At 40.3% G+C, this 15,956-nt stretch overlaps 1 protein-coding gene across 1 annotated transcript in view; it reads right to left on the bottom strand.

Moving 5' to 3' along the window:
- The window catches only part of sorbs2a (sorbin and SH3 domain containing 2a), a 41,419-nt gene extending 36,938 nt beyond the window's left edge, over nucleotides 1-4,481 (bottom strand). Inside the window, exons 1-2 of the mRNA XM_069666608.1 lie at nucleotides 4,472-4,481; nucleotides 2,520-2,609 (exon numbers count right to left, since the gene is read on the bottom strand). Of these exons, the coding sequence (XP_069522709.1) occupies nucleotides 2,520-2,609; nucleotides 4,472-4,481 (100 nt within the window). The remainder of the gene's footprint in view (nucleotides 1-2,519; nucleotides 2,610-4,471) is intronic.
- Between the last annotated feature and the right edge of the window lie 11,475 nt (nucleotides 4,482-15,956).

Here is a 15,956-nt window from a genome sequence, read left to right as displayed (position 1 = left end):
ATATATATATATATATATATATACACTACCAGTCAAAAGTTTGGACAAACTTTCCCATTCACTTGTATGAGAAAATGTGTCCAAACTTTTGACTGGTAGTGTAGATATTTTTTTAATTATTATTATTATTATTTATTTTTCTTAACTTGTATATTATTGTTGTTGTTTACCTCTATATTACATTTAATTTATTAATTATTATTATTATTATTTCTTCTAATAAGCCTAATTTATTGGTTTTCCTTTAGAGTGCACTCTTGGTTTCAGGGGCGGTAGGGAGAGACAATGGGCGGGTATAATGTGTGGTATTGTCTTTACGAGTTCAGTATGTTTGTACATCTGTGCCTATGTGTATATGTTATGTAAATGCACAATTTCATAAATAAAGTTATTAAAAAAAACCTGGCATATGTCCCATTAATATAGCTATTAAGACTTTCTGGCTCCCGTTAACTTTGCACTCACAAATTCTTCACACACTTATGGTAAACTGCACATTTTTCTGATTACGTTCATTGATTTCAAATGGCTGGCTATGTAAGCTAGCTTAAAGAAATATAGACATTTTAATCAGCTGTGAAGAGCTTAGTTTGTTAAATAGCATTTGAGATTTTGTTGAAAAGACTTCATGGATGAGAGTATGCTGAGGCCTTGAAGGGTGGTTTGATCAGTCCCTCCATACTCCTACACCTTCCACATCCGACAACAGTTTATCAGTTTGCAGAAAGAGCTCCATTATTGTTAAAGGAAGCTGTCAGTGCTGGAGTGCCTACATGGCTGCAGCTGTTAACCTGGACGCTGACATGGTTCAGTCACACACACACACACACACACACACACACGCACACACACACACACGCACACACACACACACACACACGTCTTTGAGCAGAGGACCAGCTGTAGCCTCTGAAAGCTTTGTGAAAAGCTTTTCAAGTAATCACCCTAACTTCAGCTGACAAGTTACATGTGTACAGCTCCGGAAAGAATTAAGAGACCACTCCAAATGTTCCTTCAGCATCTCTCTCTACATGTCATGGCCAGCCCCGTCCAGATCTGAACCCCATTGAAAACCTCCTGGATGTGATCAAGAGGAAAGTGGATGGTCACAAGCCATCGAACAAAGCCGAGCTGCTTCGATTTTTGCTCCGAGAGTGGCCTAACGTCACCCAACAGCAATGTGACTGGTGGAGTGGCCAAGATGCATGAAAGCTGTAATTAAAAATTGGTTATTCCACCAAATATTGATTTCCTGAGTTAAAACAGTAGCTGGACCTGAACACACTGATCAGGAAGACTTCAGCAGATTGGAGCATTTCATAACTACACAAACCCATCCAAGGATATTCCCACATATTCCAAGAGATCAGGGTCAAGGAGCTGAGCTGTGTCTAAGCTAACAATGCTGTCAGAGAAGAAAATAGTTCCAGGAAACAAACAGAGGTGGGAAAAACAGCATTAGGACACTTAAGGCCACAGGAAGAGTAGAATAAACTACCCTTAAGGAGGGGGAAATGGCACGGAGCAGTGTGAGAGTATGACATACGAGAGCTGACAAAAGGAAACATAGACAACAAGTAGGAAAGAATGACTTATGAGTGGGTTTGGGAGCAAAAACAAGCCCGAGACAAAACAGACCAAACAAAAGGAAATAATCTGATGAACTGATTGGAAAAAAAGCATCCCACATTCCAAAGATCGCTGAAGGATACTGAGGCAGCCGCAGCCATTTCAAAGTATTTCAAATGTGCTCAAACCATATCAGGAAGATGAAACCCAAACATGATTTTCAAAAACAATAGGAAGCGACTTGTTAAAGACTTACCTCATGCTTTCACAGTTTAGTCCAATTAACACCTGACGTGGTCTGTGTTTTAGCTACCGTAAAATCAAGAATATAAGACGCAGTCTGTTTTTGTGGGTATCCCAGAGGTAAAAAGGTTTTCTATAGCTAGTTATTAATAAAGACGTGTAAGTTATTCCAACACTATTTCAATTTATTTTCATTCAAAACACACAAATTACAGCCTACCATCTGTTTTCACCATGTCGAGTTTAAAATCCTGCTAGCTACCGGTGCCGTAGCTAGCGGCAGCTGGCAGCCTACGGTAACGTTGATTGTTGTGAGTGTGGCGGCTGCAATGGCGATCATGGCGGTGCATGTCCGTGACGAAGCGTTAGCAACAATCAAGTTAGTTTTCCTCGCTTTAAACAGCGAGGAAAACAGCACTGCGGCCTGTCGTAAATATGAGATGTTGTAGCAGCTTGGACCCGGACACAGTTAAATGCGGAGGTGTGATGTCACCACGCTAGATTATAGCGCCATCGTCTGGGTAAAATAAGACAACATAACTCTCTCTGCATTTTGTGCTGGTATATTGGTCGCACCGGTATATGAGGATTCAACCCACTTTTTCGTTTCGTTTTAAAGTGCGTCTTATACACCAAATTTTACGGTACTTCTACAACTCTTCCTGTTCTAACATGGGTTAATTTGTAGTATTTGTGAGTGTTAGTACCTGTTCTTAGATTTGGTGAGCTCTGGACCCTCTTCATGGGAGAGAGCATGAGTGACAAGGCCACGCTATGGCGAGCGGTTCCTCCGCTATCTGAGAAATCCAAGCCAGGCAGGTGATCACAGAGGCAGAAGCAGCAGCAGCAGCAGCAGCAGCAGCAGCAGCAGCACACATGCACATGCATATATAAAAAAAGAGATGAATACACGCTCACATCCAGCAGAAACAAAACGCAAATAAGTGGAGGCAAAGCACATGCATTTAAAGAGCCTGGTTTTACTGCATGAGATCACACAATGCAAAGATATGTATAGTTGTTTGCATTAGCTACACTTGCCTACACATTCCTATCAGATATAGCATGCTAGGGAATAAGATCCTTTTACACTGTAAGGCCCTCAATGCTTCAAAAATATACCTCACTCTGGTCGGGGTATTGGTTGCCTTCCAACACGTGATGAAGCTATTTTAGTGCCGACTTCCACATCGTATATTGTAAATAAAGGCAAACAACCAGGACGAGTTAGGCTACCACTGGCAGACACACAGAACGGTGGTGTGTGGAAGAGGTCCAACGACGGATTACTCATCATTGATTCTCAGGCTGAAATACACACTTCAGCTCGGGATCGCTGCCAAGTCTGAGACAGAGCTCTGAACATGTATTAAAGGAGGAATACGTCACTGTGGTTGAAAGCAAAAAGGGCTTACTGCAGTCATTGATGCTTACGGCTACAATAACGCAGGCCCAAAGATGGACCAACACCAAAGTGGTGAAACAGGGTCAAAGTAAGAATCCCAGAGTCATGGCTAGGGATGCTGCGCTTAGAGGTTTTGATTATAGTCTGAGGAATAATCACAGTTTATGATTATCAAGATTATTATGCACGACTTAACTGTTCACTGTGACTGCCCTCAACTTTTAATCACTCATCTTTTAATAATCTGGTTTTAATAATGAATCTCATCTCGAATGTGGCCTGAGAAAATCCTGACTATAATTGTTTGTTTGTTTGAAATTGAAGTTTAGATGAGAGAAGGAAATTGAGAACATCTCTTATGCAGTGTTATTATTATTAACATTATTAATAGCCTATGTAACCCCTTGTATCGTGCTGGAAGTCTACAAGCTTCCGATGTCGAGGAAGCAACGTTAAACGCTCACTGACTGAAGCCCTTGAAAGGACTATTTTATCCTCTACAGAGTGCATGCCGGTTCACTGCTGTTTGTTTATGCTGCACTGAAAGCTTTCGCCGCTATGACATTGATTGTAAGTGACGCGTTTATATTTAATTCCCCACCAACTCAATGTTCCATCGTAAAACGTAATATCACTCATTTATCATGTTAGGCGTGTAGTGCTGGGTGGTGATCGCACACATGCTGCATCAAGTTTGACGTGTTGGACACTTCAGCTGCAACTTTTGTTCTGTTGGTTTTGCAGACGGGGGATCCGTAGTCCTGAATAAGTCACAGGTCATTCTTGGTGTACCCGAAATGCCTCCACACTGCTGACTTCACTTGTGTCTTCATGGATGCAAAGCTTTCGCTGCTTGGTACCTCTGCCATAGTAAAGCAAATGTAGCGTAGCCTCCATGTCTCTTGAGAAGCACGGCCAAAAATAATGTACAGGCCCCTTTTATGAAAGTGAGAACAGAAACAACTTGAGTAGCGGAGCCTTTAAGATTAAATAAGCGTGACATTTTAAAGAGCGGTTACTCGCTGCATCCCTCGTCATGACGACGACGAGCACATGTAGAAGCTTTTTTAACAGCTAGGAGGTCTTAAATGTGGAAACATATTGACTTTTGTTTTATAAAGAATCAATATAAACAAAAGTTTTATGATCAGATATTAAAATAGAAAACAATCATGCAACTCAGCCCATTAAAAGTAATGGACATGAGCTAAATCGTATACAACATATGGTTTGTGGATGTGTGTTCGTGCATACCTGTATTCATATTGAAGAGCACTTCTTACTGATCTATTGCAGGGAGATGCACCTTCCTGAAAGACAAGAACAAAACATTTCAAACTAAATTACATTTCAACAAATTAACAACTTTTAAACAGAGAACAAGCTTTTGTCTTTTCCATTGACTCGCATTTACAAACTGATCATCCTGAGACGGGCTTCGATAAATAATCCAGTTATTACAATTACAATAGGCAAATGCAGTTTTTGTGTAAACCCTTTCGTATCAAATCTCCAATATAAGCAAATATGTTGGAAACGAGCCAGTTTCCTGCTGCTGCCCACTGGCTCATTAGCTTTCCTTTGATTCAAATCACATCACTTGAAGAGCCAAAATCTGCGTGCAGGGGAAGTCTGGAGGGATTAATGATGTTTAGTCGTAGAAATGCTGCGTGCTGCTGACACACTGCAATCGACTGCGAGTCAGCTTAATTTTTAACTCCTTTCACACATTTCATTTTTCCAATCTTGAGGATGACTGCAGCACGAGCTGAAGCGTGCACCTCTTAGACATAAAATGCGGCAGACATCGGGATGATCAGAATCATTATTTAAACAGCAGATGCATCTCAACATGATTATAAATGCCTTAAAAAGATAAGATGAGTATTTCTCAGTAAGTGAACAACTAAACAATAATGTGTCTTCAATGTGAGCAGAGATGTAGAGCAGCTGTCTGTGATTTAGAGCAGCTTTAAAGGATGCAAGCTGCCAAAGAGTTTATTATACCTACATAAGAGCCGTTGAAGAGCTTACTATCACGACTACAAGCTGTCACTTTTACACTTTCATTCATCCGACACTTCACACGCGTTACTAAGCAGCACTGTGCAAAGATGTTTAAATTAAATCATGTTCAAAAAGACGTCTAAGCCGAAGCTTAAGCTCATGGGATCCTGATGTGGGAAATATAACGTCTTCCAGCTGAGTGAAAGAGTTAATGGCCTCAGCAGATTCTTCACGCCACATAGATGAAACATAAATAACTTGATAAATGATACAGAACGCCATGTTTGCTTAACTGCGCCCATATGGCTCTTGCTATATGGAGACCTGTTCTTGGAACTGTTGCAGTAGGGGGCATGATTGATATGTATTTTGCACACATCAAAAGCAACAGACACAATACAGGCGGCTGCATCGCTGTGAGATCGCATGCATGTGTGTGTCATCAGAGGACTTAGAGTGTATGACAGATACTGTAAGTGACAGCATACAGTGGCTGCAGCGGGGATCATAAATGTCTGGTATGTAAGTAACTATGGCATACACATTGCTAACCTTGCCTTACACACATGGAGATGCTGTTGGGAAGTTTTGGGAATGTGATGTACAGTAGCGGTTGTTGAAATGTTGGTGTAGATGGCTGCAGATGGCTGGGATGCTTTTAGTGTCTAATGTACAATAAAGGAAAACAGGAACAGAGGAGGCAGGGAAAAGGTCATATAGAAAATGTGTCAGACTTATGTGGGAGAATTTGGGTAATAATACGTGCAAAGAGATTTTAATCCTGGCAAGAACATTTCTGCTGAATTGAATAAATCCCAGGAGCTCTTTATGGATTATTCATGTTGGTAACAAATCGTCTCCAACAATCTAACCTACTTTTTTGAGTGTTTTATTATTAAGTTTTATAACTATAATCAGATACTCAAGAAAAGTATTGTTTCAATGCAGCAGCTCCACATTTCCACACTGAAACTGGAGTCAGCACAAGAGTCCTCAGGAGAGTTAAAACTTGACCTGGGCTAACAAAAAGGTTTACATTATCTCACTGCAAAATATCAGCATCAGTGTGTATGTAAACAAAAATGCAATGCAATAAAGTATCAGTATTGTGAGATAGATTTGTATCAATATTGGTTTTTATGTTGTGGTTTTATGTTAAATACATCGTATCATTGCGATGTTTTTAAAACTCCTATGAAAAAGATTGTGTGTCATGTGCACGGTAAAACACAGCAGTTACACCACACAAAGTTAAAATATAAGTTAAGAGTAAAGTGCACCATGCATCATACAACAATTGCAAATACAAGTACAGCATGTAAACATGAACAGTAAAAATGTGCATAGTAATGAAAATATTGCACAGTAGTGTAAAACTTCACAGTCAACAAGTGTCTGCATGGTACAGTTCAACTGTAGGAAAACTGATCGATGTCTCCAATGGGAGGTAGAAAACTACATGTCAAAACACCGTCAGTAGATTGTAGATTTTAAGATAAGATAAGATCGAACTTCATTAATAATGAAAGAAATTATAGTGCCAGATGGTTCCAAAAAATACAGCACAAAATTAAAGAAAAACAAACAACAACACAAATATAAGTGAAAACATAAAATGTAAAGTGTATGGGTTAATGCAAAAGAGACAGTGCCTAATAGATAACAATAACAATATTACAGCTATCTACAAAAATAAGTCATATATAGTATAGAAGCATGTTCAGTTGCAATCTTTAATTACAGCAATTACAGCCAACCATAGATTTTATTCAGATCCACCATCTGTTTAACGTCCCTTTTACATCGAGGTTTTTAATGTGTTTATTTAATTCGCCTGATGTATGTATTGCCCTTTAACATCAATTTCTTTTTTTTGCTTTCTGTATGTTGTCCTATGTATTCTTTTTCAATTGTAATGTGTATGGAAGCCATGTTGCATGTTGATTTTGCACTTTAAATGAAATTGATTGACTGATAGTATTAACAGTTATAAAGTAGTAAAAACTGATTATACATGATAATTAATAATTACCAAAAAGGTCATATTGCTCCTGATACTAAAGGTTAATTTTGCACATGGTACTAATAAACAAGCAGAAGCATTGCACATGAAAAAACAAACAAAATCATAATATAAACAAAAACATTAAACTATAAACATGAATATAAATATAAATACGGCTCCTGATAAAAAAAAAGTATTATTGCACATTGTGAATATGATTTAATCTTGTTATGAATATTTCATCACAAAAAAGTGCTTTTTATTTTTAGCTGTCCATTTAAAATAAACTGTGATTAAATTAATAAATGAGTAGTGTGAATTGGAATATTATTTGCATATTGTTGTGAGCTTTTGTCTTCAAAAAGCAGTGACATGAGCGACAGCAATGTTTGTTACAGAGAGTGTTTCCCCACAGTAAAGTAGCCTACTTGTCTATTACTCTCCAGCATCATAGTGAATTCAACCTGCACTGTCTGCACATTATCTTCTTATTAATTTACCTTACTTTAACTACATATACACCTACTTAGCTGCCTGCATGTGAAGGCTACAAAACACATTTTTATCCTGGTGAAGAGGAAGTACAATTATTTGTAGGACTACTTAAAGACATGCACTGTGGGATACTTCAGTCCCTCAAGACCTGACCCACACCCTCATACAGTACACCCTCGTAAATCTATCTCTGAGACACACACTTAAACACACACGCACGCACACTGGGGTAAATCATGGGTCTGGCGTCGCAGGCAGTCTGCGTCCAAATGATGGTCAGATTATAAACAGGATCGTGTTTCTTGGGGACAGATCAGCGGCGACACAGCAGCTGTGGCCATGGTGTAATGTTATGGCTGGGCACGGGGAGAAAACCCGCCAGGCGCTACACCTCGGAACAGCTCCGACTATCTGTCCAGACTCCAGACAGACCTTTTTTAAGCTTTTAAATACAAAATGTGCAGCGCTTTCTAACGCTGCTGATGGATCATTAGCAGCTCAGGCTTTTCTGCAGGCATATCACGGTGTGTACTGGAGGAGAACCAAACGTTTGCATTAATATTCAGTGAGCGCTTCTCGAAAACGTAGTGCTTAATGTAAAGGAGAGGAGTGGGAATAATATCCTTTCATATCTAATAATGAAACCTGAATGTCAAATGATATGCACATTAAAGTCCACTGTACTAAACGAACTTTGCTTAAATGGATAAAAAAAGAAGAGCTGCTTCGTGTCTTGTCCTACTTTTGCTGGCCGAGGCTCTTTGGTATGTTCAATTTCTTTCGAGTCTTTTTATTTTCTAACTCTGCCGTGGTTTATCCATCGACTGTAATTTAGGCATCGGTAGGCCACTCTGGAGTCGAGTGTGTATATAATTACTGAGGGTAATAGCTGTGGGACTGCAAATACACAAGTCGGAGCTTTAAGCCGCAGAAAGCCGTGATGTCCAACACCACAAGCCCATCAAGTCTCATTAGTCTGCTGAGTGACCCGCTGGGACCCATTCAGTTCATACGAGCGGACTCAAGAGGGGTTGAGCTTCGAGTCCTTCTGAAACTCAACACACTGAAGTAATCATAGTGGAAGCTCATCCTCCTTGGTTTTCTCCATTAGGAGAACATTAACATTTATTGGGCTCATCACTAGAAACTCTCCCCGTGGTGATATTATAATTTTCCATGGCTGAGGAGTTTTTATATCGTGACCTTTCCCAAACTCTAGGAGACACAAATTAAATTTGAAAGACGAAAGACAGGTCGCAGTTAGTAAAAGGAATGTCTGAGTAATCTGTCTTCTCTTTAAATGATCTCACAAAATAGTTTGTAGACATCAACACAACTTCAACATGAGGTTTTACTCATAAAAGGTTGTAAACCACATTTGCATTCATTAAAAAAAAAGAACCAATAGACTAAAAGAAATTTCTTGTCTTTTAAAACAATAAGAAAAATGTAACCCAGACAGTCTGCCGGAAACACAAAAGGTGGCAAAGAAAAACACAAACATGCCCTCAAAGAGCGCTCGCCGGGATGCCGTCAGCCACTGGCACTCTGCCTGGGTATAGACAAAACAAGGCCTGAATACAAATTGGTCGCCATCCTTCCATGAGAAAAATGACAAGAAGTTAACAATGATTGAACTATCTGAAGCAATGTAAAAGCGTTACGCAACTTCCTATGCAAAGTTAAAGTAAAAATCTCAAAGATTTTCATGTAAATAAATGTCTGTTAAGTCACTATCTATGGCGGAATGAGGTAACACAATGGTGATTGAAACTGATAGTGACACGTTTTCCATCACCCAGCAGTGGTTGGTCTGCCAGAGAGGGTAGGCGGAGCTAAGCGGCTGCTTTTCCAGTCTCTGCAAGTGTTGCGAGTAAACAGTAATCTACTATGGCTGAACAAACAAAGAAAAGATGGATGACTACAGATACAACTTCAAAAATAAGTGAAAATCCAAAGAAAAAGAAACAAACTCGACACTCAGATGAAGCAAACAGTCTAAAAAGGAAAGTGACCGTCAGCGAGGAAAATCAAGAGTTACAACTGGAGCCAACCTTGGACGTCACACATGCGACACTGTCTGGATATCTGGGAAGTGTGCTCCCACAATTACCGCTTATCGCCACAGGTGCCGCCAAAGAGAACGAAACTGAGATCTTCCAGATTATAACTTTAATGAATGTTTGCCAACCAAAGCAGCTGCCATCGTTTCCTTTGAAAAAGACTGAAACTCCGCAGCACAGAGTGTGCGGGAGAAATTACTTGATCATCTTTAGCTCCCATTCTGATTTTTTTTTTTTACATTAAATATGAACACATTAAAATGTAAAACAAGAAGAAAAAAGAATACGTGAACATCAGTGGCGGTTGCTTGCCATCCACTGCGGCTGGCTTGTAAATAACGCAGCATTGCAATTTGCAGTAGTAGAGAGCGCTCCCATAGTACAAACGTTTAGCAGAGGATGGCAGTAACCACGTGCTACTATATATTTACAACCAGACGTACTATTTTTTCCTTTCTCATGTTCCTTTGTATAACAGGCACAGGTCCATGGTCCATGTTTTCACATTTAAGCAGATGGGGGACAACAGATTTCATCAGTATACTATTCAATTAAATAAATGTTAATCCTTCAGGGAAGACAACGAGGTATTCCAATTCCTTATTCCTTCTTCATATCTTCATTGCACTTATCAAAACTCGACTTGAGTATAAGTTTAATTGGAATTCATATTCATTTAATTGTAGCTATTTGTATTGGAAAATCCTATTCTTTAATTGACTTAAATTATATATCAGGTTGGCATTTAAACTGAGTATTCAAAGATCACTGTGTGTGTGTGTGTGTGTGTGTGTGTGTGTGTGTGCGTGTGTATGAAGACAGCAGTTGAGAGTGAACAGTTATTGGCGATAAGCCGACTACGGCCTCAAGGGTCCTGACCCTGTAGTGGTCACTCAGACTGAGACATACTCGCAGGATGTCAACAGATTAAGCTCCTTAGCAAATCTATTTAAAGACCCAACTAAAAAGTCATCAGATAGACATTTTTCTGTTCAGCTCGCCGATATATAACAGCTTATCACATGTTGAAAGTAACCTATAAATTATATTCTTGATTATGAATGGAGAAAAGATGCAAAATTCAGTTTGCACTCAAAAGAAATTCTATGTATCAGCAGTGAACGTTGGTTCTGTTAGCTTGACGTGGATGAAATGGAGCACTAATCGTAGCGATGGAATCAGAGGGGAACAAATCCTTTTTCAACAAGGCAACAGAATTTCCCTGGAGATCCGACATAAATCCCAGTCGAGACTCGAGACATGGCTGTTCTGAAATCCGACTGACAGGGAGAGTCACCTCTCCAAAAAAGGCAGAACGCAGAATGGCTCCTTAATTACTGAATAGCGGCCAAGTTATTTGAGTGGTGCATTTCTGTGGTGAAAACGTGGGGAGTGCAGGGTTTGTGGTCAGGAAAAAAGAATTGGGAATTAAAATAAAAGTGTAGCGAAGGAAATACCATTGTGCTGTAAGTGGACGTTGTATTTTACAGCTCCGAGTATTTCTACTACTTCAAGTGTTTATGTTGGACATGCAAATAAACATTTAAACAGCATATAATTCAGAGCTACAATACGGCACTAGCTGTGAAGGATAGTGTACTCGTCAGAAGCTGTTTAAATTCAAACGAGATCTTAAATAAAATTACTTTCACATACAAAAGCTTCTTCTTGAAGCTTGAATCACAGGAACTCATCAAACACTGACAGTGTTGCAAATGATTCACTTAAAGCTACAACAAGCAGGAGAAACTGGATCATTTTAGCAGTGTAGCGTTTCATCAGCTGCTGCAAAGATAACTCAACACTCGCCGTCTCTTATTCCCAAACCTCCTTTGGTTAAAAGAATAAGGCTGCATTTATACTGCAGCTAAAAGTGTCACAATTTTTCCCCCTATGTGACACACTTCAAATTTTTACAAATCAAAAGTTGTATGATGTCGCATTTTTAAAATTCAGAACTGGGCTACTTGAATACGTGCTACTGAATCGGAATCCAAAACATGCGACCTGCATGCGACTTGTATGTTAACACTCAAATCGGAATTGGTTCGCGTTGCCATGGTAATATGCACATCTCCAGGAGTGATTCTAAAGAAGAAGACGTCCTATTTCCGACTGACCATGGAGGACAATGACACGCAGCAGTGGAGAGACGGTGGCAGATTTAATTGTTATTCGGGGAGATGGCTCTATCCAATCAAAACTAGAAGGCTCATACCGATGTGTGGCCGAAGAAATTTGTTGTCTTGTCCATTCGGCCCGTCTCTGATGGAGATGTCGCTTACATTTCACAAAAGTTCTGCACATCCAAAGTCCCAACGCCCGAGAGCCATCCATGTTTTATGGAAAACTAATGTCAGTGGATGTGACGTCGTTCATTTTCTGTCCACATTGATATCTTACTTGGGTCACATTCTAAAACAGATATGAACAGTGACCCCAAAAAATCAGATATGAGCCCCACAGCGGAATGAGCGTGAAGGCCTGCAGTATGAATGCAGCCTAAGATTAATAGTCAGCCCACCTACTGGAATGTTGCAATGGATTACGTTGGACTTACTCACATGAGGATACATTAATAAAAAATGCGGCTGTAGTAACTTCAGATAGGGCAAAAGTTTGTAGAGCATACCAGCATGGCACTGCTGGAAAATAAACATCTGTATTCCTGGTATTTGCTGTTCCACCCTGGCAGGAGAATTGACTTTTTTCAATGTTGTTTAAAAAACGACAGTATCTTGGCAGAACAGCTGGCTGTAGTCATACTAGATTAAACTCTATTCTATAGCACAGAACTCTATTCTTCCACCATGATGGTTTCATTCAGTTACAATTCTCATTCCAATATTAATTTCCTGAATGTGACATTAAGTCATAATCCACTTCAGGGTGTTTTTTAAAGGACTTCAACGCACAACCCAGAGGCTTGTGTCAAAATCCTTATGAGGCTGCGTCTTAGCTGCAGTGTTAGAAATCCTTTAATGCACGCGTCAGAGTGATTATCCTGCTTATAACCTTGGTTACTTGCCAAAAATGTTGAAAAAGAACATATTTTGAAACACTTTCCAACCAAATCATGATGACCAAGTAAGGACTCCTGACAAAACAAGAACATCTCCTCTTGCAGGTAAACACAGAACTAAAAGCTCCCCTGAAATGAATTCAAAGAATGGCTTTAAAGCTCTCTTTCACACATAAACAAAGCTGCTTGTTGTCGGTTTTTAAAAGGAATATTTGATCAGCACCATCACTGTTCTACCTCCACATTACTGCCACTAGTTGAACAACAACCACTTCCAACAAAGTCTCTGTTATCAGCCTTGTTTGTTCAACCTTGCCACTCATTAGCAGACCCCCCTTTGGCTGTATGAATGGATAGGGGAGGTCAATACACTGACCCTGCGTGCCCACTCACTGCCCATACTGCAAACAACAGAGGCCCGTGTGTTCTGCGGATTGCATCACAGCCCCGCTAACGAGCAGATCCATCGGCCTGGGAGCGCTAATGCAATTATGCAACACAAACCCCGGCGCTGTGAGTCGGGGCTATGGGGGGAAGAAGGATGAATTGGATGTGACAACTCGTGGGTTTGTTATCTTACCATTACTACACGGAGCTGGGGATGCGTTCGCTGTATATACTGATGTGCGCCGAGGCGAGGAGAGAGATAAAAAAAGATATGATAGAAGAGCAAGGACGAGCATTAAAGGAGCAGACAAATAAAAAACAGAGAGGAACACGAGAGAGACTGCGAGGATGAGAGATTACCAAAAGGAATATATAAAGGAGTAAACACAGACTTTATGACGTATAATATTAGCGTGTTTTATTCCGTAAGCTGTCTGGGGGCACAGCATCGCCAGTAAACAACACCTCTCGAGCGGCCACTGTTTCATCTCTAGTCCTGGATGCATACACACGTAAAGCTCTGCAATAAACACGATACAACCAGGGCTGCAAACTGAGACGCACACAACAAGCTAACATAAGCAGAGCTACGATGAAATGATGAGATCATACAGGGACAATCGTACTCGGTGCTGAACGCCACAAGCAATTTCAAAGACGGAGCTTGAGCTTCTCCTGACTCGACGTTTTGACTTAGTGTTCTAGCCGGGCCCCACTTACGGCTTCAGCTCTTTCGGATGGTTGAGTGAAGGGAGAGCAACTGTTCGTCACCGTGGAATCTAAAACACATTCGGTTTCAAACGTGATGTTTGAACTGTAACGCTGTCAGCTGGAGATAAAACACATCAAGACACGGTTCTTATGCTAATAAATATAAACCACAGGCTGGATCAAGGCAACAAAATAAGGGCATAAAATGCAACTGGGATGATCTTTATGGACACTTCCCCCTCTTAAAATCAGGAATCCATGGCAGGTAAAAGCCACAACTACCCCCCGAATGCAAGTGAGTGGAGAGGAAGTAAGATGAGTAGCAGAGCATGGACAGGCCACAGTCATAAAAGACAGCAAAGAGGCCGTAAATGACACTGGAAACATGCCTTTGAAAGAATATGAGTGACCGACAAATGCGCTTCAGTGGCAGCTACTACAGCATTACTGAATATTAGAATTTAACAAGATGTTTTTCTTTCACTCTCATCCAATCTGGTACCAGTAAGGCATTCAATGTTGTCTGGGTGGAGGACATTTGGTTACGACAGTCTAAGATAAGTTGGATGAGGCTCAAAGGAGGAGAAATATTTCAGAGCAGGAAGAAATTTGCTTTCTCAAACATTAAGACAGAAAACATTTCTATCTGGAGAGCAAGGGAGGAAAGTGAAGGAGTGGAAGAGAAATATGTGTTATTCTGAATTCTTATTATTAATCACTCGGGGATGTTAGTTCTGTGCAAGATAAAGCCTGACAGTGAAGAAGCCTTTCCATTATTGCACCCTAAAAGAGCAGTTCGCACCTGGAAAAAGCCACTGTCAGTCAAAGCTGGTGTTCTCTGTAATAGACAGAAGCAATAATATTTGAAATCGGCGCCATAGCTGGGGAGAAAGTTGTACAAGCAGCTCGTGGTTTCGCCCATTCTACACTCCTACAGTGTGCATTGCGCCCCTCCCTCTGAAAGGAACAGCCCAGTGAGAGACGCTGGAGTGAAATACTACTGTTTGGCTGCAGGCAATGGCTCAGAGCGGTACAGAATCTGAAATATGACGAGAATATACCTGTGGATCGTCTAAAAAATCTTCATGTCTGCAGTCTACATTTCAAATCTGATGATTTTGAACGAGACATGACATTGGAGGCGGGCGTCCGAGATTGAGGAAGTGTAGTTTAGCGAGCTCCCTGGCCTCCGCCAGATGACGTGTTTTACCTAGTTTAGCTGAGGTTTTCCAGAGAAGAGGATAGTGTCCTCCAAAGGCACAGAGCGAAGTTGCATTTTTTTCCTACCATAATGGCATTAGCTCCCCATAATAGCATGATAGGACTGAGGCTGAAAATCAGCGAACTGGCCCTTTAAGAGGAAAAACAAGTAGTGGCTCTAGAGAGCTATACAGCCCTGCAGAAACATTCAGCACCTTAGAGAGAAAATAACTGCATCCTAGTTTTAGATTTTTTTCATTGTCATTGGTCGCAGGCTGTAGACTAAAGCAGAATGGCTATCAGCTGAGGCTAAGATTACATTCCCCATACATAGTCTGGATTCCCCAGGTACCGGCGTTAAGTGGCGAGCATGAAGATAAGAGGAGCTTGATTAGCAAGGGCGCTATATTTACTGCCATTAGGCAGGACCTTTTACCCTCCAAGGTTGTTTAAGTCATTGGCAAAATCCACCTGAGGAATGTTATGTAATCTGGGTGTGAAACGTTATCATTTCATTCCTAAAAAACTCAACATGTGGTCTCGCAGAAATGAGTGAAATTCACTTGAATGCTCAACAGGAAGTACCTCTGAGAGGTGATGCTTTTAAGGTTCGTTATCATCGAGGTTTGTCAGATTGAAAGACTTTTTGTTTATATGTGAAGATCTCCAACATTACAAGACCACCCTCAATAATTCTGTTGATTTTTTTCTTCTGTAATGTTTTTATTTCCATGGCGACCATTAAAAACACTGCAAATAGAAAAAATATTTCCACTTACAAAGCTTTGTCGATGTTAATTCTACAACTAAAGACAGGAAGTATGATTGACATATTCTTGTGATTGTAAA

Source organism: Semicossyphus pulcher, unplaced genomic scaffold (assembly GCF_022749685.1).
Source record: "Semicossyphus pulcher isolate SPU_LCO1_2020_fin unplaced genomic scaffold, fSemPul1.0.p SCAF_17, whole genome shotgun sequence".
Classification (NCBI taxonomy): Eukaryota; Metazoa; Chordata; class Actinopteri; order Labriformes; family Labridae; genus Semicossyphus; species Semicossyphus pulcher.
This window is presented reverse-complemented; position numbering and strand designations above follow the sequence as displayed.